The sequence below is a fragment of the Eptesicus fuscus genome, chromosome 23, assembly GCF_027574615.1.
Source record: "Eptesicus fuscus isolate TK198812 chromosome 23, DD_ASM_mEF_20220401, whole genome shotgun sequence".
Taxonomy (NCBI): domain Eukaryota; kingdom Metazoa; phylum Chordata; class Mammalia; order Chiroptera; family Vespertilionidae; genus Eptesicus; species Eptesicus fuscus.
Window position 1 is genome coordinate 26,204,470 of NC_072495.1, and position 24,581 is coordinate 26,229,050.

Below are 24,581 nucleotides of genomic sequence, written 5' to 3' on the forward strand. Positions count from 1 at the left end.
CACCGCCTGTGAACCGAGAGCAGATGGAATCATAGCTACTGTATATGGGTTAAAAACAAACAACACATAACGTTCTACATTAAAAAGGGAAAATGGACCCACTTCCATTACTTGGCCCAGAGGTGACCACCATTGAGAGTTTTTTATCCACCAGAGAATTTTTAAAAAAATATTTTTATTGATTCTAGAGAGGAAGAGAGAGAGGGAGGAAGAGAGAGAAAGAGAAACATCCAAGATGAGAGAGAATCATTGATCCGCTACCTCCTACACGCCCCACACTGGAGAGTGAGCCCACAACCCGGGCATGTGCCCTGACGGGGAATCGAACCGTGACCTCCCGGTTCATAGGTTGACGCTCAACCACGGAAGCCACAGCTTTTAGTTCCTCCTGCTTCTGTAGCCAACAATTCTTTTATTCCTTTTCCCCGACACAGAAGCCCCCGAGGAGAAGAAAGGATGCTGCAGGAAGGCCTACGACCTGTTCTGCGGCCTGGACCAGCAGAAGGGCCCCAAGATGACGAAGGAAGAGGAGGCAGCCATGAAGCTGAAGCTGACCGACACGTCCGAGAAGCCTCTGTGGCGGACCGTGGTGAACATCAACGGCATCATCCTGCTGGCCGTGGCCGTCTTCTGCCACGCCTACTTCGCCTGAGTCCTGCCTTTGGCCGCCGGCCGCAATCACGAAGGCCAGACTGCTTACTCTGCCCCCCGCTAGTCCCATCCTGGGGTGTTGAAGGGAAACCAGCCGGTTGTAAATATTGCCCAGTCGATAAATGTGTCCACGTGCCATTATAGGAGAGCCGGACCAAGGTAACGAGTTTGCTGTGAACTTAGGCATCTGAGGCCAGTGTGATGCAGGCAGCTGTACGTAGCGTGTCAGAGCCGCGGAAGAAAAGTCCGCGCATGGATGGGAGTGCAGACCGAGAAACAGCATCCCGGCGATGCGGGGGGGCACATGGTCTCAGGTCGATTGAGCGTGCCCACCTTGTTTGTGACCCTTGATTATTAATTTCCAGAGTTGTGGCCTCCCTGGTTCCTGCCACTTTCTCTATCGGATCCCCCATATCCCTTTTTCTGTGTGTTTTTTTTTTAAAGAAAGATTTCACTCTTCAGCATACCCCTGTCAAGTTGTGTTTTTGGTGCAAGAAAAGTCAATCCGATAAACTGATCAACTCATGGAAGCCGAGGGTGGGAGCTTGCTGGTCCCTATCCTGGGTGCTTGCTCGTTGAAGGAGAGAACAATGAGGGGGGGCCTGAGAGTAGTACCTACCCCAAAGGGGCACAGAGCCAGATGGAAGTATTGCTGTCACGAGAGAGGCATTTTTACCGTTTTGGAAGGTCCACAAAGCGGCCACAAAGCAGCGACCGCCAACAATAGTCAAGAATAATGATACTGAGCAAACCATCCACAACTCTCAAGGCCCGTGGCGGGTGGGGGTGGGGAGATAATCTTGAGTCAAGAGGATTTCCTGGTCTCCTTAAAAATGTCCACTGGGGGTGCCCCGTGTTTGGGATTTCACTCACGTTGGCATTCGCGGTGCCTGGAATGTTTTAGCCCCTCGGCATCGTGTGTGTGGACTGGATGACTAATAGGGGCATTGTTCATGAACGCATGCTTTGTTTTTGGGTTCACCTTGTCCTGTGGCTGCAGGAAGTACACCCTGTAGTGACTGTCATGCCTTCCCAGAGGCCTCTCTTCCTCATGATGTGGGTGTTGACATATTGACTTAGAAGTTGACTCTGTGTCATGTCCCAGAGCAAATGTGCCTCTTGTGTGTGTGTGTGTGTGTGTGTGTGTGTGTGTGTGTGTGTGTGTGTGGCGGGGGGATCCGCCATCTCAAAGCCACCACGCTGTCCTGAACTATTGAGACAATTAGCCTGAGATCCTCCTCCCCTCGAGTTCACGTGACCACAGCCCTTACTCTTCCCAGCTGTCTAGACCGGCCATCACCCATTGACCAAGGTGAGGGCAGGTGGTCTCCGTCCCGGGTGGGAGCGCGCCACACATTTCGCTAAGCGGAGTGTATTTCTGGTTGAACGTGTTTGTGTCCCAGGGAGAAGGTTTTAAAATGCAGTGACTTTAAATAGAATTCTTTCTGTTCCACCTGTGAAATCTCAACTACATGGCAATAGAGTCTCAGGAAGGTGAAGGAAAGGTCCGGATGTTAGTTAGCATGGACCCATCTCAGGCGAGCTTGGAGAAGAGCTGGGATCTGGGGCTCCACGGGGCTGAGAGTGGTCCCTGGGTGTAAAAACGGCTCAGCAGGTGAAGGAGGGGCTTGCTCCTGTGGAAGGAAACCCAGAGGTCACTGTTTGCCGAGCCCTTCTTTCCCCCTAAAGCTAGGAAGGGGAGAGGGAAGCGTGCAGCGTTCCACGTGGCTGGCATGGCTCGGCGCACGCGGCTTCGTGTGGAGTCTGTGGTACTGTTGAGGTTGGAGAGGATACAGGGACAGGATCGATGGCTGGTGGACGGCGTGGGCACGAAGCATCTCGATGGTCTTGGAGCCGGAGTCTGGCTTTGCCAATGATTCGCCGTGTCTATGGTGATAAATTATTTTGTCTCGACGGTGTATTGTTTTCTCTTTGAAAACATGGGAACCTTGGTGCTTGTAGATCTACCTACCTCCTCTGGGTGTGACGAGGTCACGTGGAAGCGGGGATGGGCGATACATCCAGGAGAGATGCCGTACGGGTGTCCTATTAAACTGCATTAAACCCCTAATGAAAATGTATTACTTTGATAAAAAATAAACACACCAAAAACCATGACTGCCAGGTGTCCTGTTCTCTAGAGGGTCTAGACAAATACCGACCGTGTCTGTGTGTATGTCTGTTGGGGGGCTGTGGTTGGTGTAAGATGTAGATTAGGAAGCAGGCACGAAGGCAGCTGAGAACAGAAGACAGCAACGGGAACAAAAGGTAGCCAAGTTCGGGAAGGACTTCTGTTTCAAAATCTCCAGTAAACACGAGGGGAGTCGCTCTGCCTTCACTGCACCATGTCCTGTGGGAACAGACTGAGCCGCTGGGGTGCCCAGGGACCAGCAAGTGACAAACTGGACTAGAATAATTTCAGGGTGCAGGGAAGAGCTATTCCTTTCTTCAAACGGAAAATGGGTTATGGGGCAGAGTGATTGCTTATTTATTTGTTTATTATTATTTTTAAACTTTCACCCGAGGATATTTTTCCATATATATAATTTCAGAGAGGAAGAGAGAGATAGAAACATCAATGATGAGAGAGAATCATGGATCGGCTGTCTCCTGCACGCGCCCTACTGGGGATTGAGCCATGTGCCCTTGACCGGAATTGAACCCAGAACACTTCAGTCCACAGGCTGACGCTCTATCCACTGAGCTACACCAGCTACGGCTCCATTGATTTTTAGAGAGAGTAGAAGGGAGAGGGAGAGACAGAGAGAAGCATCGATGTGAGAGAGACACAGTGATTGGTTGCCTCCTGCACACCAGGCCAAGGCCTGGGCCGGGGAGGAGCCCGCAACCGAGGTACGTGCCCTTGACCGGAACTGAACCTGGGACCCTTCAGTCTGCAGGCCAACGCTCTATCCACTGAGCCAAACCAACTGGCTAACATTAATCTATAAAATTAAACTGTGGTGATGCTGCACAACGGTGACCATTCTAAAACACACGGAACAGCACACTTTATTATTTATCCTTTAATGGAATTTATTGGGTGACATTGGTGAATAAAACCACACAGGTTTCAATGTGCAGCTCAATAAAACGTCATCTGCCCACTGCCTTGTGCGCTCAGCACCCCAAAGAAAGTCTCTTTCCGTCTCCATTTATCCCCCTTTGCCTACCCCTCTCTCCTCCCCCTCCCCCCCTCCCCCTTTCCCTCTGGCTGTCACCACACTGTTGTCTGTGTCTATGTGTTGTTATATGTATGCACGTGTGCGTATATATATACATATATACATATATATGCTGTTTTTGCATAACCTTTCACCTTTTTTTCACCCAGCCCCCCAACCCCCTATTTGAACTGTACACTTGAAATGGATACATTTTATGGTATGTGAATCATATTTTAATAAAGTGGTTTAAGAAAATCAATGGCTCGATATGCTAACATTTAGTGGGGGATGAGTTTATTGAAGGCAGAAACGAGTAATTTCTAAAAAGTTCGTAAAAATAGTCACCACGGGCATGTCCAGCTCTCTTCCCCTCAACTGCTAGGAACTCTTCCTATTTTTCAAGCCCCTGAGATCAGCGAGGTGAGTTGGGGAGGACAATGTCGCTGTTTTTCCGATGAGGGGGTCCTAGGCGAGGCAGAGTAGGGGGAGGTAGTCCTTCTACGTGGAAATCTCTGGAAACAGCAGGAAGCAAGTTTGACGCAGGGCAATCTATCCGATGAGCTACATACAAAAATAATTTATTCCCAAATCCTCCTAGTCTATGCACACACGTATGGAGTCGGCTCACTGGCTTTCTAAATGATCCACTCTTGCTCCACGGACACAAAGGAACAGCAAACGCTGAAAGTCATGCGTAGAGCTATCGGGTGGAATTAGCAACTGCTTGTCTCCCTGTCGCATCACAACAAACGCCACACGTGAAAGGCCAACGAGGTCCTCCGCTTCATAAATCCCCGAGAGGCTCCGGCGGGGTTCAGGCGAAATAGCCGTGGGCAAAGACGGCCACGGCCAGCAGCAGGATGGCGTTGACGTTCACCACGGTCCTCCAGAAGGGCTTCTCCGACGTGTCCGTCAGCTTCCTCCTCAGGGCCTCTTCCTCCTCTTTGCTCAGCTTGGGGCCTCTCCTCTGCAAACCGCAGAACGCCTCGTAGGCTCTCCTGAAACACCCAGGCGTTTCCCCGGGATCATCTGGACCAAAGAAAGATAAACGAACAATCACAAAGCTCGGGAAATCCGACTCCTGTCAAGGCCGTGTGGTGACGGCAAAGAATGACGACCACTACTCCTATGCCTCAGGAGGAATATCCCCGAGAAAACCCAGATAACTCCGCTTATAGAAGAACTAGAGGCCCAGTGCATGAAATTCATGCCCAGGTAGGGTCCCTAGGCCTGGCTGGCGATCAGGGCCGATCGGGGCCTTCCAGCTGCCGGCTGGGGCCTTCCTTCACTCCATGCCACCCCCTGGTGGTCAGCACACATCATAGCGAGCGATCGAACTCCTGGTCTCCCGGGCAAACGCCCAAGGAGACACTTTGCATATTAGCCTTTTATATATATAGATGGAGCCCGGCCAGCAGCGTGGCTCAGTGGTTGAGCGTTGACCTGTGAACCTGCAGGTCACAGTTCGATTCCTGGTCAGGGCACATGCCCAGGTTGCAGGCTCAGTCCCCAGTAGGGGGCGTGCAGGAGGCAGCTGATCCACGATTCTTTCTCATCATTGATGTTTCTCTCTCCCTCTCCCTTCCTCTCTGCAATCAATAAAAATATATTAAGAGAAAAATAGGAAACTTTTGCATAGCATGGAGCCCAATAGACAAAGTCCAACAAGTGACAAGCTGGGGAAAACATTTGCATCTTATATCACACGGGGTGTGATATCCTTAGTAGTAATGAGTTTCTTGACATAGAGAACATCCTACAAACAACTCCATGCAAGCACACTAGAGCGATGAATCAACAGTTCAAAGCAAGAGAGAGAGTTCTCAAACCAGAGGCAAACCAGACATCACCTTCATCGGCATCATCGGCAGCGTCTTCCTGTCTCTGCTCTTCCGCGTCTAAATCGATTCGCTCCTCTGTCCGGTTCCGAAGAGCCCAGCACAGGCGATACAGCTGCCCAGAGACCACAGACAGGCCCATTCGTGATGAGTGAGTGTTGACAATAACATAATAGGCATTTACCGTATAGTGCAAAAAGCCACACAGCGCGGGAAAACACACACAGCAAAGAAAAGGGCTCCTCCCACACTCATTCACAAAAACACACCATTTTACATTATTTCTGGCCCGGCCGGCGTGGCTCAGTGGTTGAGCATCGACCTATGAACCAGGAGGTCACAGTTCGATTCCCGGTCAAGGGCACATGCCCAGGTTGCAGGCTCCATCTCCAGTGTGGGGCGTGCAGGAGGCAGCTGATCAGTGATTCTCTCTTGTCATGGATGTTTCTCTCTCTCTCTCTCTCCCTCTGTCTTCCTCTCTGACCTCAATAAAAATATATTTAAAAAAATAAAAGGAGCCCTAGCTGGTTTGGCTCAGTGGATAGAGCGTCGGCCTGCGGACTCAAGGGTCCTAGGTTCAATTCTGGTCAAGGGCATGTACCTTGGTTGCGGGCACATCCCCAGTGGGGGGTGTGCAGGAGGCGGCTGATCGATGTTTCTCTCTCATCGATGTTTCTAACTCTCTATCCTTCTCCCTTCCTCTCTGTAAAAAAATCAATAAAATATAAAAAAATAAAAATAAAAGGAGCATCTAGTTGTTTCTCATTACTCACATGCACATCAGGGATGGGTTTGGTCAGCAGGGAGACTCCCAGGATGACCACGATGGAAACTACGAAGAGAATCATGGCGAAGTACAGGTAGTGCACGCCGCAGATGATTTTGGGACAGTTGCTGGCGGCCAAGCAGGTCCCTGTTCCGTAGGCAAACTCCGCAATCATCCGAAACAGGCCGATCAGCAGCCCGATGATGAGGCCCCAGAAGGCTCCCTGCAAAGGAAGCAAGAACAAAGCCAGGGGGTTCAGAGAAGAGGAGACGCTCATTCTAGGAGGTCATCATTGCCGTCCTTCCTGCTTTCTCCACTGAGAACTACGCATGGCCCTGGCTGGTGTGGCTCAGTGGATAGAGCACCGGCCTCTGGACTGAAGGGTCCTGGGTTCGATTCCAGTCAAGAGCACGAACCGGTTGCAGCTTGATCCCCAGCCCTGGTTGGGGGTGGCTACGGGAGGTAACCAATGGATGTGTCTCTCTCACATCGGTGTGTCTCTCTGTCTCTCCCCCTCCTTTCCACTCTCTCTAAAAATCAGTGGAAAGGTATCCTTGGATAAGGATTAACAACAACATCAACAACCACAACAAAGAACCGATCCCTGGCTAACCTTGCGGGCAAGGCCACCACGGCAGGGAAAAGATGCCGATGCGTGGGATTGCCAGTGGCCTGTCTCCCTCCGTGGCCTTGAAACACCATGGCACTGTTCATTCTCCAACTCGGGGGGCGGGGAGGGGTCACTACAGGTACGCCCCGCTTTTCAGAAATTCGCATTATGCGCCACTTGGCTTTCACGACAGACCTACGTTAGTACCTGTTTTCGCTAACCGAAAGGAATTTCTAGAGGGTTTTTACTTTTATGAAAAAAGTCGAAATGAGCTGTCAGCGTCTGTTTTCGGTGAGCCCTTACAGAGGCACAATGCAGGGGAGCGATGAGAGTGACCCCCCCACAAGCTCCTTCCCCAAAACCACACCCAGCATCTCAGCATTGGGCCGCTTAGCTTTGCGCGGTGTCTGTGAGCATCTGTGCTTCATCTGGATTTGTTTTGTGAGTCCGTTAGCAAGATGTGTCCTCATGTATCAAAGGCCTGAGAGAGGTAGGGCCCCTCGCTGGTGTGGCTCAGTGGATAGAGCGTCGGCCTGCAGACTGAAGGGTCCTGCGTTTGATTCTGGTCAAGGGCACATGCCTGGGCTGTGGACTCCATCCCCACTAGGTGGTATGCAGGAGGCAGCCGATCAATGATTCTCTTTCATTATTGATGTTTCTATCTCTCCCTCCCACTCCCTTCCTCTCTGAAATCAATAAAAATATGTATTTTTTTTTAAAAAAATTTTTAAAAAGCATAAGAGAGGATATTTTTGGGGGTCTGAAATGCTCAAAAAATTTCCATATAAATCAAGGGTCAATGCCTCTTCACTTTATGCCATTTCGGCTTACAGATAGCGGGGGAAGCCTGTACAGTCTACTTTGACCCAAGCTGAAGTTGACCTTGACTTTTATGTTGCACATGGATTCAAAAACGTGTGACTTATTTTGTAGAATGAACAGAACGATGACTCAGGTGACACAATTTGCAGAGCTGACAGGCCTCGAGTTGTGTAAATTGGGTGGAAAGGATGCATTTTCCTCCCAGGGAGAGAAAGATGTTTTTCTCACTCCTGCGGGCAAAACGGTCTCTGCACTTCCACGCACCTGTTCATTGACGCGTTTGCAGAAGACGGCGAGCAGGAAGACAGCGGCGATGGGCGGCCCTAGGTAGCTCGAAATGGATTCTATGTAATGAAACAGCTGTCCGTTTTGAGATACTTGTACCAGCGGGACCCACAAAATGCTGATGACAATTAATAGGATGATGAACAGCCTGGGAAGCGAACAGAAGGATGGGGTTAGTAAGCGGAAGCATCACTGGTATGTCCGCTGTGCTTCAGTTCTTGAATTCATTCTTGGGGCCATTCATTGATTTTTTTTTCCCCCCAAAGAAATTCAAGCTCCTTGACCTCATGCCAGGCCATTGCTTATGACGATCTGCGAGTAAAATGCCAATAAAGCAATTGCTAGCCTATAATCAGTCCTAATGGCTTCAACGATGAGATTAAGTGTTCATTTATAAAAACAGTTCCAATGTCTGCGTTTGGTTAATAATTCTCTAATGCAGTTCATGCACCCTCGCAATTAGAAAAAGAAACACAGAGCACTAGTTCTAAGTAATTATTTGTAGGACTCAGAAAGCAGACTCCTATGTTGGTCTTTTTTTCCCTAGCTTGAGAGAAACTGAGTCAGGACGCACGCTTTAGAATGAGAATACCCTCCCTCTGTCCCAGCATGCTGAGGGAACTGGCCAGAAATGCTAATTTGTGTGTTTTTGCTGCTTGAGTACTTTGGCGGGTAGAAGGAATTGGCTAAAATATTGAGATGCAGTAAAAATCTATTCGGTTTTGCTCCTGGGGATCAGGGAGCAAGACTGATTCATTTTTTTAAAAACTTTGCGATATTCTTCTGTGCTTGTCTTATGAATAAACAAGTAACAATAATTTAGGGGACTCTCTGCAAAAGGCCATCGCTGGTCTGTGCTCACCTGAAACAGAACGGTGGGAGTTGGGAGAACGGGGGACAAGCATTTGGGCGGGAGACTGAGGCACAGGGTCTCATTTAAGCTCTACAAAACGTCTGCAACCTTTGCAGTAACTAAGCGTGATAAACCATGGGCGGTCCGAGCACCGGGCCTAGAACGCAGTCAAGACTCGAGAAATAACACCTCCCATGGTCATTGCCATCACCACCCGAAAGCAGATGGCGTGGCTCCTGTGCTCTCTTATCTTCAGCTGTTTGCTGGCACACGCAGAATAAGATCCGAAGTCCTCTCACGGCCCGAGTAGCCTGCATGATCTCCCCGAACCCCCACCTTTCCGATCTGTTGCCTATCGCTCTCACGGGCCAACCTCACCTCTCGCTGTCCTCACACCCGCCCCACACGTGACTGGGGAGGACTGCCGGCAGCACTTCCTGCTCCCTCCTCCACATTGAGCCTCGGGGCTCCCCCTGCTCTCTCCCCAGGGCTCTGCTCAAATAACACTTCTTCTGTGAGGACCCCCTGAGCATCGTCTTAAGTTAGTCCCCATCCTTTAATCCTGCTTTAATTTTCTTCCTAGCGTTTTTTAAAATATGTTTTTATTGATTTCAGAGAGGAAGGGGGGGGGGGAGAGAGAGAGAGAGAGAGAGAGAGAGAGAGAGAGAGAGAGAGAGAGAAACATCAATGATGAGAGAGAATCATGGATCGGCTGCCTCCTGCACGCCCTCCACTGGGGATCGAGCCCACACCCCGGGCATGTGCCCTGACCGGGAATCGAACCTGTGACTTCCTGGTTCCTAGGTGGATGCTCAACCACGGAGCCACGCCGACTAGGCATCTTCCTAGCATTTTTTTTTTTTTGTCACCAGATATAGAACATATTTATGATCTATCTTTCCCACAAAAGCATAAAATCCCATGAAGCATGACATTATTTTTCATATATATGCCACTTTTTTTTCATATTTGTATTCTGGGAGATAGTAGGCATTTGATAAGAAAGAGAGGAAAAGAGAAACTCATTAACTGATCATTGAGACTTAGAAGGGATTCATAGCCAAGATCGTTGCCCCATCAGTGGACTACTGCATCCTGGACCTACTGAATTCCAGCCCAACGCTTTTTCTACCACAGAAACACAGCGGCCTTCCTGATTTCCTCTCCGGGAGCTTTTATCCAGAGCCACGATCTGGACCAACCGAGCCCTTGGAATTTTCCCAGGTGCTGCATTTACCAAAGCGATTGTTACTACCTTCAGCAACGCACCATCTTTTAAAGAGGGGGTTCGTTTCTCTTGTCACCCCGTTTTTAAAGAACGCAGTTGGCAAACTCATCTGTAGTAGTGTGTGGAGGTCCCTAATCTGTTACTTCCTGCCTGTGATATGCATGGAAACTTCTAGAGATGATGCCTTAACCTGTGAGAGCAGATGGAAACTTTATACCCCCATGAAAGACCTTGATGGGATTTCACGAAGATGTGGTTGGGAGCGGGGGTGAGGGGAGGAGGAAAGAGACAATCAGAGGCATTTGAAAAGCTGAAAGAGCAACTGTTTCCTTGGAAAGTATGGCCCCAAATTTCGTATCTGGAAAGAGAGAGAGTTGGGTCCAAATTTCGTATCTGGAAAGAGAGAGAGTTGGGTCCAATGTCCTTTCCCCACTCTAGAACTGTATGAGTAGTTTCTCTGAACCCCAACATGAGGAGGCTCTATGTCACGTCTATGTCTCTACCTTTCCAGAGAAATTTAAGGCAGAAACCGGGGTTCTCTCACCGCCCAGCTATGAGGAGCTCTCTCTCCGAGGCCTGCTTCCGGATCTTGGTGTAGAGGTCCATGGTGAAGAGGGTGCTGGCGCTGTTGAAGATGGAGGTCAGGGAGCTCATGAGAGACGCCAGCATGACGGACAGCATCAGGCCTCGCAGCCCTGCGGCCGGAAGAGGAGGCAACCACGCGTTAGGAGCCGGATGCCATGAGCTGTGATCACCTTGCCAAACCAGAGGGCTGTTCGAAGGTAACAGTGTCACGCCGACTGTTTCCTAACTGATGTGCCCATGAATACGTGCCATCTTGTAGCATTTTCTGCATATTTCCAGTGTAGAATATCTAGTGACTTGAGAATAATCCAATATAGAATTTTAGTTCTAAATACAAATTTACAGCTTATTTGCTGGAACCTAAATTTGGAAGACAGGAAACAGTATAATGCCATATATATATATATATATATATATTTTTTTTTATTTTTTTTTTGAGGAGCTGTTTCCTGATAAATAGTTAACCTCTAGTTCTCTGAGTTTATAAGCTCATGGTTATGCAACTCTCTAAATTATAACTTAAAAAAACATTTTATTGATTTTACAGAGGGAAAAAGAAGGAGAGAGAGAGAGAGAGAAACACCAATGATGAGAGAGAATCACTGATCAGCTGCCTCCTGCACGCCCAGCACTGGGGACCGAGTTGGCTGGGCTAAATGAGAACTTCTATTTCACGTTATTTTGGATTAGTTTCAGGGGTATGGCACAGTGGTCAAATCACCACAGAGTGCTCCCCTGTATTCCCAGTACCCAGCGGGCACCATTCCGAGCCATCGCAATGTTATTGACTTTATTCCTTACGCTGTGCTTTGCATCCCTGGGACTATTTCATAACCACCTGGTTGTGCTTCTTCATCCCTTCACCTTTTCCTCACTCAGTCCCTCAGCCCCCATCCTCTCTGGCAATCATCCGTCTGTCCTCTGTATCGATGCGTCTGTTTCTGTTTTGTTTGGTTGTTTATTTTGGGCTACGAAGCTCTTTTATGGACAAATCTATCATTTAAACGATCATGATTATCTTGAATTTAGGGAGTAAGGATTCTTCGAATAGGGATTATATTTGGTAGCCTATGGAAGAGATGTCTCAAGAAATGTCTGACGAAAACAACTGAATTAATGGAAGAAAGAATTATTGACAAAAATTGCATGTATTTAAGGTATATGACATGATGTTTTGATATATATACACACAGTATACACACACACACACTGTGAATGGTTACCACAATCAAGCTAATTAACCCAGTCACCACCTCACATAGTAACTAATATCTTGTTTTGTTGTGAGAATACTTGAGATCTATTTTCTTAGTAAATTTCAAGTACACAAGACATTATTATTAACTGCAGTCTTTATGCTGGAGTCTCCAGAGCTTATCCATATCATCACCGAACGCTTGTACCCTTTGACCAATATCTTCCTATTTCCGCATTCCCCATCCGCTGGCAACCTCCATTCTACTTCTCTGTTTCTTTAGACTCCACATAGAAGTGACATCGTGCAGTACTTGTCTTTGAGAGAGACACATCGATTGGTTGCCTCCCACACTCACTGGGAGCAGTGACTGGGGGCAGGGATGGAACCTGCAACCCAGGTACGTGCCCTAAACTGGGACTCAAACCCGAGACCCTCTGGCTCCTAGGCCGATGCTCTAACCATTGAGAAACACCGGCCAGGGCTCATCACACTTTCTTTACCCATTTACCTGAGCAGGGCGTTTTCTTACCGTCAGGCATCAGTTCCATCACCAGCATGGGGTAGGCGTAGTTCGTGCAGCCGACTTCAGTGCCACAGTGTTTCACACACTCAGAGGGAACAACACAGGCCACCTTCTCTGAAGAGGAAGCCAGATAAGTGGGTTCAGTGAGTGGGGCCCAGACAGGTAGGATCTGCCACCATTGGCCGCAGAGACAAGTTGTAAGGTCCTGAGTTAGAGGAAGGATGTTTGCCTGGAAACTGAGGCTCAACTTCGAACTGCATACAATCGATCTGCTTCCTCTTTGGTTAGAACACACCTTTCGAAGTGTCACGGCTGTAGCTCCCCTGGCACTGGCCTGCGGGGCAGGCTCTGCCTTGGCATGTGGCCCAGCTGGAGCATGAGAGCATTAGAGGGAGCGACCCCCTCCTCCAGGAAAGCTGCAAGAGCATGAGTCCTCCCCGGAGCACCGAACTCCACAGATCACACAACAGCAGCACAGCACTCGGGCAGCTGGCCCTGTGTGCAGTCATTCAGTCCAGTGTCTTTCTCCCACATCCAAGAAGAGGGGCCACTTGTGATGTTGGGGTGACTGCCCCTGGTGGAATGATGCCTCTTTCATTGTGGCAGTTGCACGATACCTTGCTGATATTTTAGCTAAAATGACATTATGAAAACAGATAGAAAAGTTGGATGTAAAAAGTCACCCAGAATACTACCTCCTTCGCACATGAGCTTCTCTTAGTTGATTATTCCATTCTAATCCCTTTCCGGAGAGAAAGGTGCTTATTGCACAATTTATCATCGTGGAGGTGATAGTTTATCGTCTGCTGTTTACATCCAACAGAATGACGTCAGCATTGTCCCAAGTTTTGAGACAGTGAACGATCATCTCTTCGGCTCCTCCCTCCTTGTTGGGTATCTATCCGTTCTTTATTGCTACGGACAACACTCTAACGCTGCAATAAGCAGGCATGCCGGTCACGGGATGCTCATCTTCACGGGTTTTCAGGTAAATAAACACGTTTTCTCCATGCCCCGTTGAGAAAACATGGAGTGAGCGTAGTGCTAGCTGATGGGTTGCCCCAGTAAACACCAGCGGTCCTGGACTAGGCAAGAAATATTCTGCTATGTTTCCTTGACTCCTCATAATACTTTTCTTTTTTTTTAAAGAAAAGATGGCAGTATTTATTTATTTATTTATTTATTTATTTTTGTTACTCCTCACTGAAGGATATTTTTCCATCGATTTTTAGGGAGAGTGGAAGAGAGAGGGAGAGACAGAGAGAAACATCCATGTGAGAGAAACACATCGATTGGTTGCCTCCTGCACGCGCCCTGACCAGGGCCCGGGCCGGGAAGGAGCCTGCAACCAAGGTATGTGCCCTTGACCGGAATCGAACCCAGGACCCTTTGGTCTGCAGGCCGATGCTCTCTCCACTGAGCCACACTGGCTCAGGCATAATAAAGATTTTTAAGGGAGATTTTCAACACTAGTAGTTACTCTCAGCTGACCTAAAACATCTTAAAGCCACAGTTCGTAATTCAAGCATCAGTGATGAGACCTTATGGACGCAGGACTTGCCTGTGTACAGGATGCGGCTGATCATCCCTGGCATCACCATGAGGAACATGGGCAGCAGCTTCAGGTACCCGCACATGATGCAGGCGGCCTTCACGTGAGACATGTCCTTGCCGGACAGGCAGCGCTGCACAATGACCTGCCGGGAGAACACGCCTCGTCATGGGACAACCGGAGGCCGCGTCGCAGGAGGGCGCGCCTCCTCAGGGATTAGCGTGCCCATAGGAAGTGGGGTGAGGGCGAGAGAAGCGTGAGCTTTGGGGTAAAATCCGGATTTGGATCCCTGCTTCTCCTACAGAAGCATTCGACTTCTGCGAGTTTCAGGTTTCTCATCTGTGAATAGGGTTCTTTCTTTCTTTTTTTTATAAAAAAAGTATATTTATATTGACTACAGAGGGGAAGGGAGAGGGAGAGAGAGAGATAGAAACATCAATGATGAGAGAGAATCATTGATCAGCTGCCTCCTGCACGTCCCCCACTGGGGATCGAGCCTGTAACCCGGGCATGTGTCCTGACCGGAATCGAAATTGTGACCCCTCAGTCCGCAGGCTGACGCTCTACCCACTGAGCCAAACCGGCTAGGGCAAAGTGTTTGACTTTTTAAATGGTGAAACTAGATGATTTTCTAGGAGAAGAAAAAGAACAACATAAAGGTATTCACACATACACTCAGCCACACACACACACACACACACACACATACACACACACAGTCACACACACACACATTCAGTCTCACACACACACACATTTAGTCTCTCACACACACACTCAGTCACACACACACACTCACACACACACACTCAGTCACACACACGCACACACACACGCACATGCACACGCACACGCTTTACCTGGTCTGTGCACCAGTACCACGCAGCCACGATGGTCATTCCTATGATCATTCCTGGCCACGGAATGTCCCCGGTGACAGCGTCTCGGAAAATGTGGAAGGAGTCTGGCCGAGGGGTGTAGCACGCGGGGCTGATGGTCAGGTTGTCGCCTTCGACTACGGCCGGGATGGCATGCATATACTTCTCCGTAAAACTCTCGTAGCCTCCGACTTCGGCAAACGCTGCAACGGCATCGGCCACAAGACAATGTCCCACAGAGACGGAAGACCCCCAGTTTCCCTAACGACCCCGAGCGGTGGGAGGACTCCAGCACCGCCCATCAGCCTGGTCGTATTCTCAGGGTCCTTCTCTCGGGACCCACAAGCCCCATGACGTCCACCCCACGGCTCTGTTCCCACGGCCATCACTCACCAAAGCCCATGAGGATGAAGGAGCCTATGAGCATGATGATGGTCTGCAGGGTGTCGGTGTAAATAACCGAGGCCAAGCCCCCTGGGGAGGGAAGGAAAGGAGCCAGGATGTTTGACTCAGGCGCCCTCCCCTACTTGCCTTCACCGTTCGGATCTCTTCTACCCAAACCCCGGCCATGACTCAGCGGAAAACAGTCACAAGCTCCTGGCTGGGCCACCAGCTCCTGGCGGCACCATTTTCTCCTTGGAAGGCCTGTCTCTCATTGTCCTTCTGTCTTCCTCGCCGTGCCTCGACTCAACGTTTCATGAATTATGGTAGAGTTCTACCTCTGTGTGCGCTTTTGGATATGAAGTAGGGGGCCAGGCCATGTTTTAATATCATGAAAATCTCCCATAACAATCCTTCAATTCCCTCTAACACAGGGTACCTGCTCTAAAAGCCTGGGCGAAGCCATTTTTGTTCTAACGTTGGAACATGTCCTTCTTTCATTAGTGCAGCGGTCGGCAAACTCATTAGTCCACGGAGCCAAATATCAACAGGACAACGATTGAAATTTCTTTGGAGAGCCAAATTTTTTAAACTTAAACTTCCTCTCACGCCACTTCTTCAAAATAGACTCGCCCAGGCTGGGTACGCGACACGTCGCTGAGCCCAAGAGCGTTTCCTGTCCCACCCGTCACCGCGTTAGCCTCCGTCAGGGTGATCAGCACGGATATAGGGCCCGCGTTCCCAGCTCTGCGTGTTTCTAGGCCGCGCCTGAAGCTCAGGGCGGGAATGAAGGGACGGCCCCGCCTTGGCGGTGACAAGGCTGACGCCGAGGTTGCTCGCTGCCGGTCGGGGTGACGCGAGCAGGAGAGAGCCAGGCTGAGCTGCCCGCGCAGTGGACTCACCAGTGATGGTGTAGATGGCGGTGATCGCCAAGAGGATGAAGATGGCCAGGTAAAGGTCCAAGCCCAGGGCCAGCTTGATGAATATGGCTCCAGAGAATATGTCTGACTGCAAGGGGACAGGCAGGGCCCTCAGCCCATAGCCTCAACCTCTCTTTTTTTAAATATATTTTTATTGATTTCAGAGAGGGAGGGAGCGAGGGAGAGGGAGAGATAGAAACATCAATGATGAGAGAGAGTCATGGATGGGCTGCCTCCTGCATGCCCCCTATGGGGATCGAGCCGGCAACCCAGGCCTGTGCCCTGACTGGGAATCGAACCCGGGACCCTTCAGCCAGCAGGCGGATGTTCTATGCACTGAGCCACACCGGCCAGGGCTCTGCATTGATTTTTTAGGAGAGAGCAGAAGGGAGGGAGAGAGACACAGAGAGAGACACGCACATTGATTGGTTGCCTCCCGTACATGCCCCAACCGGGGGCAGGGAACCAACCTGCAACCGAGGTACGTGCCCTTGACTGGATTCGAACCCGGGACCCTGCGGTCCACAGGCCGATGAGCCACACTGGGCTCTGGTTAAATGCTTAACTCCTTAACCACATGGTGAACTCCTAGTGCACAGGACCCTCGCTCCCCCGGCACGGAGCACCGCTTGCACAGGAAGCGCTGGGAGATGCTCGCACTGCGCCAGGCAGCCTCAGGCTCATCGGAGCGGCCGGCTTACTTCCAGCCCAGACTCGGCTCAACAGACAGCGATCCCGGGAGCCAGCGTCCTCCCTCAGGAGCGGCCTAGACTCTGCACCCGAGGCCGTGACCTCGTGAGTCACTGATGGGCCCGCAGCAAGCTCACTCTCTGTTCTCTCCACGTGCTGCTGACTCTTCAAACTCCTCTCTGCCTTCCTCCAAGATTGTCTCCAAGGAATTTAATTAAAACACACACGCACACACAACAACTTTAGAATTCTTTCAACACGTATTTGTGAAGTATATTTTGTAGGGGCAGCCTTAGATTAAAAAGGATAAATAAATAAGGGCCCCGGCTGGTGTGTTCAGTTGGTTGGGTGCTGTCCTGTGCACCTAGAGGCTGCCGGTTCGATTCCCGGTCAAGGGCACAGGCCCGGGCTGCGGGTTCGATCCCCAATGTGGGGCGTGCAGGAGGCAGCGGATCCATGATTCTCTCTCATCACGGATGTTTCTCTCTCTCCCTCTCCCTTCCTCTCGGAAAGCAGTACAAATATATATATATTTTTAAAGAGCAGTCTTGCATAGCTTAACGCGCCAGGAGCAGGGAACTCACCGAGATCCTCAAAGCCACGCAGATGAAGAGGGAGAGGACGGAGAGGTAGATCTGGAGTCGCTTCCCCCCGAAGCGCTTCTTGAGGTATTCGGGCATGGTCATCACCTGCGGACACACCGGCAGGGGCTCACCGGCGCTCCCAGCACATCCGGGTCACTCCACGCACACTGAGCACGCGGGGCGGGCGGGCCTGTGCGGGCGGGCGCCTTGGGAATCGCGGGGAGGGAGGCATCGTCTCTCGGGAAAGCCGCTAGGCCGGTGGACACGGGCGCTGGGATCGGACCACCTTGGGGCAGGCTCCCGGCGCCGACACGGACTAGAGATGTCACGCTGAGCGAGTGGCCCTCTCTCTGGACTCCGCTCCTCTCCCCTGGGAAGTAGGGTTTTCCGAGGACGGCCAACGCTCAGTGGGTGATGTCTATGATTTCCACCCAAACGGTGGCAGTCCAGTTAAAACGTTACTTGCAGCCTAGCCAGGTGCACCTCAGCGGTTGTGCGTCGACCTAGGAACCAGGAGGTCAGGGTTCGATCCCTGGTCAGGGCACAGGCCCGGGTTGTGGGCTCGATCCCCAGTGGGGGGCGTGCAGGAGGCAGCCGATCCAGGATTCTCTCTCATCATGGATGTTTCTGTGTCTCTCTCCCTCTCCCTTCCTCTCTGAAATCAATAAAAAATATGTTAAAAAACAAAAAAAGGCCGAAACCGGTTTGGCTCAGTGGATAGAGCGTTGGCCTGCGGACTCAAGGGTCCCGGGTTCGATTCCGGTCAAGGGCATGCACCTTGGTTGCGGGCACGTCCCCAGTAGGGGGTGTGCAAGAGGCAGCTGATCGATGATTCTCTCTCATCAACGTTTCTAACTCTCTATCCCTCTCTCTTCCTCTCTGTAAAAAAATCAATAAAATCTATTAAAAAAAAACAAAAAAAGGCCCAGAGAGACAGAGCAGGCGGAAGGGAAGCCACCGCTACTGCGGCACACCCCGCCTCTCAGCACCAGGAGAAACCGCTTTGCACGTGTCGGAACAGCACGGATCCGGAGGCAGGAAAAGGCCCCGAGGTGGCGAGGACGTGGGCGAAGGAAGGGAGCGGCGGGCTGAGCCGTTGGCCGAGCGGCCTGGCAGCACGCAGTGGATTGGGGCCGTCGGAAGCCCGGAGTCCCGGGGACAGACCCGGGGTCAGTCTCCCCCAGGTCTCCCACCCGCTGAGCAGGGAGGATGAGCAGGTAAACCGGTGCCCACCAGGCGTGCCCGGCCCCGGTACTCACGCCCGCCCTGATGTAGATGGGGACGAAGAACCAGCCGAGCACCAGCAGCAGCAGCAGGGCCTGCGGGCAGCCGGGCGGAGGGCCGGCGTCAGAGAGGCCTGGCCTGGGGCCGCGGCGTCCCACCGCCTCGGGGTCAGAGGAGAAAAGGCGGCCGGCCGGTCCTCCCTGCCTGTCCCCGCCGCGACCTCACTTACGTTCCACTCGAAGACGGCGGTGGCGATGCCCGAGGCCGCCCCGGTGCCCGCCAGCCCCACGAAGTGGCCGCTGCCGATGTTGCTGGCGAAGAGGGAGGCGCCCATCTGGAAGCCAAGGGCACAGACACGGTCAGAGCTCACGGACGCCAAGCAGGCCTCCTGCCCACGGGGAAACGGCCAGGCTTCCCCCACCCCTCGGGCCAGGAGCCGGCCAACGACCGCCCGGGCCGAACCCGGGTTCCGTATGGCTGGTGAGCCAAAAAGATTTCTTCCGTGTTTGAACGGTTAACAAAAAAAAAAAATCTAGCCCAGAGGGCACGGCTCAGTGGTTGAGGGTGTTGACCTATGAACCAGGAGGTCACGGTTCGATTTCCGCCGGTCAACACACGTGCCCGGGTTGTGGGCTCGATCTCCAGTAGGGGGGCGTGCAGGAGGCAGCTGATCAATGATTCTCTCTCATCATTGATGTTTCTCTCCCTCTCCCCCCCGTCTCTCTCTCTCACTCTCTCTCTCTCACACACACACACACACACACACACACACTTCCTCTCCCGGGAGCTCTGCCCACTCACCGGCCACCAGACCATGTCCCGGCCAGCCAGGAAGAAGCCCCCAACAGTGCCCCGGTTGGTCCTCAGCATGGCCTGCGCGGAGGGAAGACAATGGGGGGGGGGTTATCTGTAACACTGCCCACAACACAAAGCAGGAAAACGCTGTGAGGGAGGGTCTCTGGAGCTGTGTGTGTGGAAGAAAATCTGTGGCCTCCAATTTCTTACCAAAGAAAGAAGGAGCACCAGCGAATTAACCGTCCAACTCAACTGTGGTAGAAAGTGGGAAAATAACAAAGCGAAACGGGAGAAGTGAGATAAGAAAAATAAGGTCGCCCGGCCAGTGTGGCTCAGTGGTTGAGCATCGACCTAGGAACCAGGAGGTCACGGTTCCACTCCCGGTCAGGGCACAGGTCCGGGTTGCGGGCTCCATCCCCAGTAGGGAGGCGTGCAGGAGGCAGCCGATCCATGATTCTCTCTCATCATGGATGTTTCTCTCTCTCTCCTCGCCCTTCCTCTCTGAAATCAATAAAAAAATATTTTAAAAAAAGAGAACATGATTCTGAGAGGCGGACAATGACATCTGGGACAGCTGTGACTGTTCCCTCAGCGTCGTCACTTTTCCCTCCCTTAGATGTTGGACCCCAAGCCATGCGCCCACCCCAGACCCCCACTGGGCTCCTACGTACCCACAGCCCGACGGCCATCACCACCACGAAGTAGATGACAATGACGGAGATGTCGGCGGCATTGCGGATGCGCTCTGACATCTCAGGGGGACCCGGGGGCCCGGTCACGGCGCTGGGGCTCGCGGTGCTGGCCATGGCTGCGGCCGGTGCTGTCCCCATGCCCGGGAGGGGCCCTCTCCTTATATGAGCTCTGGGTTAATGATCAGCCTCGAGCAGGTGGGGCGCGTTATCAGCACCGGCTCCTGGGCATGGGACCTTTACACCTTCCCCTCGGATGCCCTGAGACCCCGGCCCTCCGGCGGTCAGTGCTGGTCGGATGGAGTGTGGGAATGAGGGCGAGAACTGGAGGTGCAGAGTGGGGTGTTCCCTGCGTGGAAAGGCAGGGTCCGCAAGAAGATGTGACCAGGTGGGGTGAGGCTTAGGGAGCGGTGACGGGGGACCAGGAGGAGGAGGACAGAGGTGAAAGGGCCAGAAAAGAATCAGGAGGGACAGGAGGTAAGAGTCCCTTACAGATCAGATCAGATTCCTGACCAAGGAATTATAACCTTTGAAAGTGAAACTGCCTGGTCGGCGTGGCTCAGGGGTGGAGCATCCACCTAGGAACCTGGAGGTCACGGTTCCATTCCCGGTCAGGGGGTCGGGGCACGTGCCCAGGTTGCGGGCTTGATCCCCAGTAGGAGGCAGCCGATCCATGATTCTCTTTCATCATGGATGTTTCTAGCTCTCTCTCTCTCTCTCTCTCTCTCTCTCTCTCTCTCTCTTTCTCTCTCCCTTCCTCTCTGAAATCAATACAAAAAAAAAATTTTATTTTTAAAAAAGAAAGTGAAGTTACTTATGCAATCCATGGGTCCCAAAGCCCATATTCTTCTGGAACAAGTAATCTAAATTGGCTTCGATGACACAGCACGAAGAGGTGTAAGGAAAGAGATAAACCGAGGGGAGAACGGACAGGCCCCTGTGGTCACGACTGCATATGCCTAACAGCAGAAGCACCTTCCCTGTGCCATCTTGGTTTCTCCTGGGCCTGAGCCCAGCTGAGGAGTTTCTCCCGCCCTTTTTATTTCTCCCCCGGCGAAAACCTGTAATGACCCTCCCTGCCCACTTCCGAGATTAGGTCCTAATGCAGCGGTCCCGGGAGGAGCCTTCGAATGCGGCAACGTCCTGGTGAAGCAGGTTTATGGTCCCATTCAGCTCGTTGGTTTATTAGACTTGATGTCTGATCCCCTCTGCTCCCTTCCTTTATGAATATCTAGCTCCCCCTGCTAACAAGATGGGAAGTGGTCATTATGCTGATCTGTTAGGATCCTGTGCCCGGGATGGGCTGACTCATGGTGGGTGTCAGGGTGTCAGGGTGTCGGGGTGTCAGGGTGTCAGGGACAACATCTTCTGTATGAGGAGGAGCAGCAACAAAGAAACATGGTGTGGCCCGGCAACAAAAGCCTCCGAGAAACGTGAAACCCAGAAATACGAGAAACTAGAGGCCCGGTGCACAAAATTCGTGCACGGGTAGGGTCCCTAGGCCTGGCCAGCGATCGGGGCTGGCCCGGACCTTCCTTCATTCTGCACTGTCTTCACGAGGCATGCGGCCCGCGGGCCGCGAGTTTGACGTGCTTGCTCTACACTATTTGATGTCTCTTTCCATCTGACCACCTTGCTCCACCTCCTCATTTTTCTCGATCTGTCCACCAGCAGGACCACCGGTCTCCATACAAACCCAGGTCACCGTCCCCTCCTGCCCGTTGCCTGCGCTGCTCAAGTCTTTGTTCCTAGAGCCCTCTGCACGCTCACCTCACTGCAGCCTAGGCCGCACTGCATGCTGGTCATTGTTTCCGCCTCTCTTTCGCCTAAACATCTAGAAATACCTCCGTTGTAAAGGATGTGTGTTAATGCCAATGACCCCGGGGCACTAAAGGACATGGTCCACAGATGTGTCTGGAATGACAATGACCAGCCTCTCAGGTCAACGCCATTAACATTATTTCCACGGAGAAACGGAAGTTCTGCCGGTGGGCAGCAGGCGGTGCTGTGGCTCTCACCCAGTGTGGGCACAGAGGGCGCGGGCGGCTGTGAAATCGCCCACCTGTTCCAGGGCGGGGGCCTGGGGGCCTGGGTTTGCCGATGGGCACTCAGCAGCAGTGTCCTCTGTGGGTGGGACAGAGTCTCCTGCTCACAGGTCTGTGGAAGGTGCCAGCAGCTGCTGCCTTCCTAGACCCTCCCAGGGGGGCAAACTCTGAGCCACACCCATCAGCCCTTTCTGTCTAGAGAGCTTAGCTGCAGACCTCAGCTGGTCCGTCAGGTGGAGCAAAGAGCTCCAGGGCCGGAAACAGATTTCCCGGAACAGCCCCCGCCCACCTGAATGTCGCTGTAAGCCATAAGAGATGCCGGCGGCAGCCCAGTCCCAGCTCAGGGGACCCAGAAGGGCTGTGAGCATCATGGCCTGGACTCCTCTCCTCCTGCTGCTCCTCGCTCTCTGCACAGGTAGGACAGGCCTCGGGGACACAGAGCAGCCACACAGTCTGTGTCAGTCTCCCTGACTCAGAATTTCAGGCAACTCAACTCAGGTCCCGGCCCCAGTAACCACCTGTGTCTGTGTCTGCAGGGTCCCTCTCCCAGCCTGTGCTGACCCAGCCGCCCTCCCTCTCTGCATCTCCGGGAGCCACAGCCACACTCACCTGCACCCTGAGCAGTGGATCCAACGTTGGCAGCTACAGGATATACTGGTACCAGCAGAAGCCAGGGAGCCCTCCCTGGTATCTCCTGTACTACTACTCAGACTCCATTATGGACCAGGGCTCCGGGGTCCCCAGCCGCTTCTCTGGATCCAAAGACGCCTCGGCCAATGCGGGGCTCCTGCTCATCTCGGGGCTGCAGCCTGAGGACGAGGCTGACTATTACTGCAATACAGATAGAAGTGGGAGCAGGGACCGTTACCCACAGTGTCTCCGAGGACGAGGAAGTGAGACAAAAACCCCTGGGCCCAGAGGTGAAGGCTGCCTGCACTTAAGTTGTCAGTCTCTGGAGCCCACCCAGCGCCCCCTCATCAGCAACAGGCCCGCCCGTCCCCCAGGGAGTGACAAGGGTCTCAGGAGCCTGTGCCAGGGCCAGGGGCCGAGACCAGCGTATGTTTCCTGTCATCTCACATCCTGTGTCTGCAACTACACATGGTCACCCAGACAGCCCTGCTCCCCCACACATTCATGTCATGTGTGTGACCCTGTGTGACTCCTGACCCATCCCATCTGACATGTGAGTGTTCACCCTGGTCATGGACACAGCCTTCTCCTTCTCTGAACAAACCCACAGAAGGTGGGTCCCAACCAGCACAGACTCTCAGTCACACCCCCCTCCCCTCCTCCCTCCTCTGCTGCTGCCTCCCTCACCTCCTCCTCCCTCAGGGTCCTCAGGTCATAGGTCAGGGTTCATCCTCACATGAGGGTTTCAGGGGAAAGTGACAAGTTCCTGCTGTGGTTTCCATTCAGTGAGGATGTGAGGGCTTCTGCGTTCACCTGCCCAGACAGTCATGTAGTCGGCACACACATAACAATCTCCCATTTGTCCCTAAAATAGGATAATGAGCAAGAAAGTACAGGTAGGTAAAGTTTTATTTAAAATATAAACAAATGTCAGGACACCTGAGAAAATGCCAACAAGAAACACACAGGACTCAGATGTGCAGGTCACCACACACGTGATAAAAGCCAGTTCCTGAATGAATGAGCTGTGACACCTCCCACTGGCCACTGTGAGGCCTGCAAACGCCATGATACTTATGCGTCAGTCCCATCATATCTCTGTGAACCTGCACGTGCACCTCATGACGTGGAAGGTCTGGGGAAACATCCTCCTTTGACCTTGGTCCTGAGTGTGTTCCCAGAAAATTCCCTGAACAGTCCTCTGAGTCCTGGTCACCAGATGGAGGTGTCCCTGGGCTGTGACGTGGGACATGATGGTCCCTGTGCACTCACTTGTGCACCATCTTCACTGGAGGGGAAACCACATCCACCTGTCCTTTGTGCACCTGATGGCGCCTCCCACAGACGGGAGTCCTACTGGGAGTGAGGCTGCAGGGAGCGCTACAGCCCATCAGGTTACAGGACCTGGGACCTGGCCAGGGTGTGTGGCCAGAGACAGTCCCCTCTGAGCTGCAGGTCCAGCTGGGCTCTCAGGGCTTTGGGCCAAGGGCAGGTGTGTGCTGCGACCAGCAGGGGGCGCTGTGGGACCGCCCTGTGGTCCCAATGCAGCTGCCCATTAAGGACCTGAACTAATAGGAGCCTGGGCCTGTGGCTGGGCCTGTGCTCAGTGATGTGCTGTCTCAGCAGGTGCTTCCTCCCAGGGCCCCCAAGGGGGGAGCCCACCTCCA

General features: G+C 52.3%; 2 protein-coding genes and 1 gene segment (V, D, J or C); 2 read left to right on the plus strand and 1 right to left on the minus strand.

Annotated features, from left to right (window-relative positions):
• The window catches only part of SLC5A1 (solute carrier family 5 member 1), a 40,409-nt gene extending 37,640 nt beyond the window's left edge, over positions 1 to 2,769 (plus strand). Inside the window, exon 15 of the mRNA XM_008142391.3 lies at positions 435 to 2,769. Coding sequence (XP_008140613.1) covers positions 435 to 652 — 218 coding nt within the window. The 3' untranslated portion in view covers positions 653 to 2,769. The remainder of the gene's footprint in view (positions 1 to 434) is intronic.
• Positions 2,770 to 4,632: 1,863 nt separating this feature from the next.
• On the minus strand, positions 4,633 to 20,383 carry LOC103286825 (solute carrier family 5 member 4). Its single transcript, XM_054712452.1, has 15 exons — positions 20,222 to 20,383; positions 19,557 to 19,628; positions 18,985 to 19,089; positions 18,791 to 18,850; positions 17,532 to 17,636; positions 16,240 to 16,345; positions 15,350 to 15,430; positions 14,939 to 15,159; positions 14,088 to 14,223; positions 12,533 to 12,640; positions 10,765 to 10,915; positions 8,119 to 8,287; positions 6,430 to 6,645; positions 5,669 to 5,771; positions 4,633 to 4,847 (listed from the first exon to the last, which is right to left on the minus strand). Exons 1-15 carry the CDS (start codon positions 20,378 to 20,380, stop codon positions 4,633 to 4,635), a joined length of 2,007 nt encoding a protein of 668 aa, XP_054568427.1. The 5' UTR covers positions 20,381 to 20,383.
• A 2,270-nt stretch (positions 20,384 to 22,653) lies between these two features.
• LOC129148156 (probable non-functional immunoglobulin lambda variable 5-48) lies at positions 22,654 to 24,486 on the plus strand. The segment is given in 3 exon segments: positions 22,654 to 22,699; positions 22,821 to 23,177; positions 24,407 to 24,486. Coding segments are annotated over 3 exon segments (483 nt in total).
• The last annotated feature ends 95 nt before the right edge of the window (positions 24,487 to 24,581 follow it).

Coding starts and splice junctions, on each gene's coding strand:
- LOC103286825 (XM_054712452.1), bottom strand. CDS start 20,380: ATGGGGACAGCACCGGCCGCAGCCATGGCCAGCACCGCGAGCCCCAGC. Junction 12,641..14,087: donor CAGCCGCATCCTGTACACAG/GCAAGTCCTGCG, acceptor CTTCCTCTTCAG/AGAAGGTGGCCTGTGTTGTT. Junction 6,646..8,118: donor GCAAACGCGTCAATGAACAG/GTGCGTGGAAGT, acceptor CTTCCTTTGCAG/GGAGCCTTCTGGGGCCTCAT.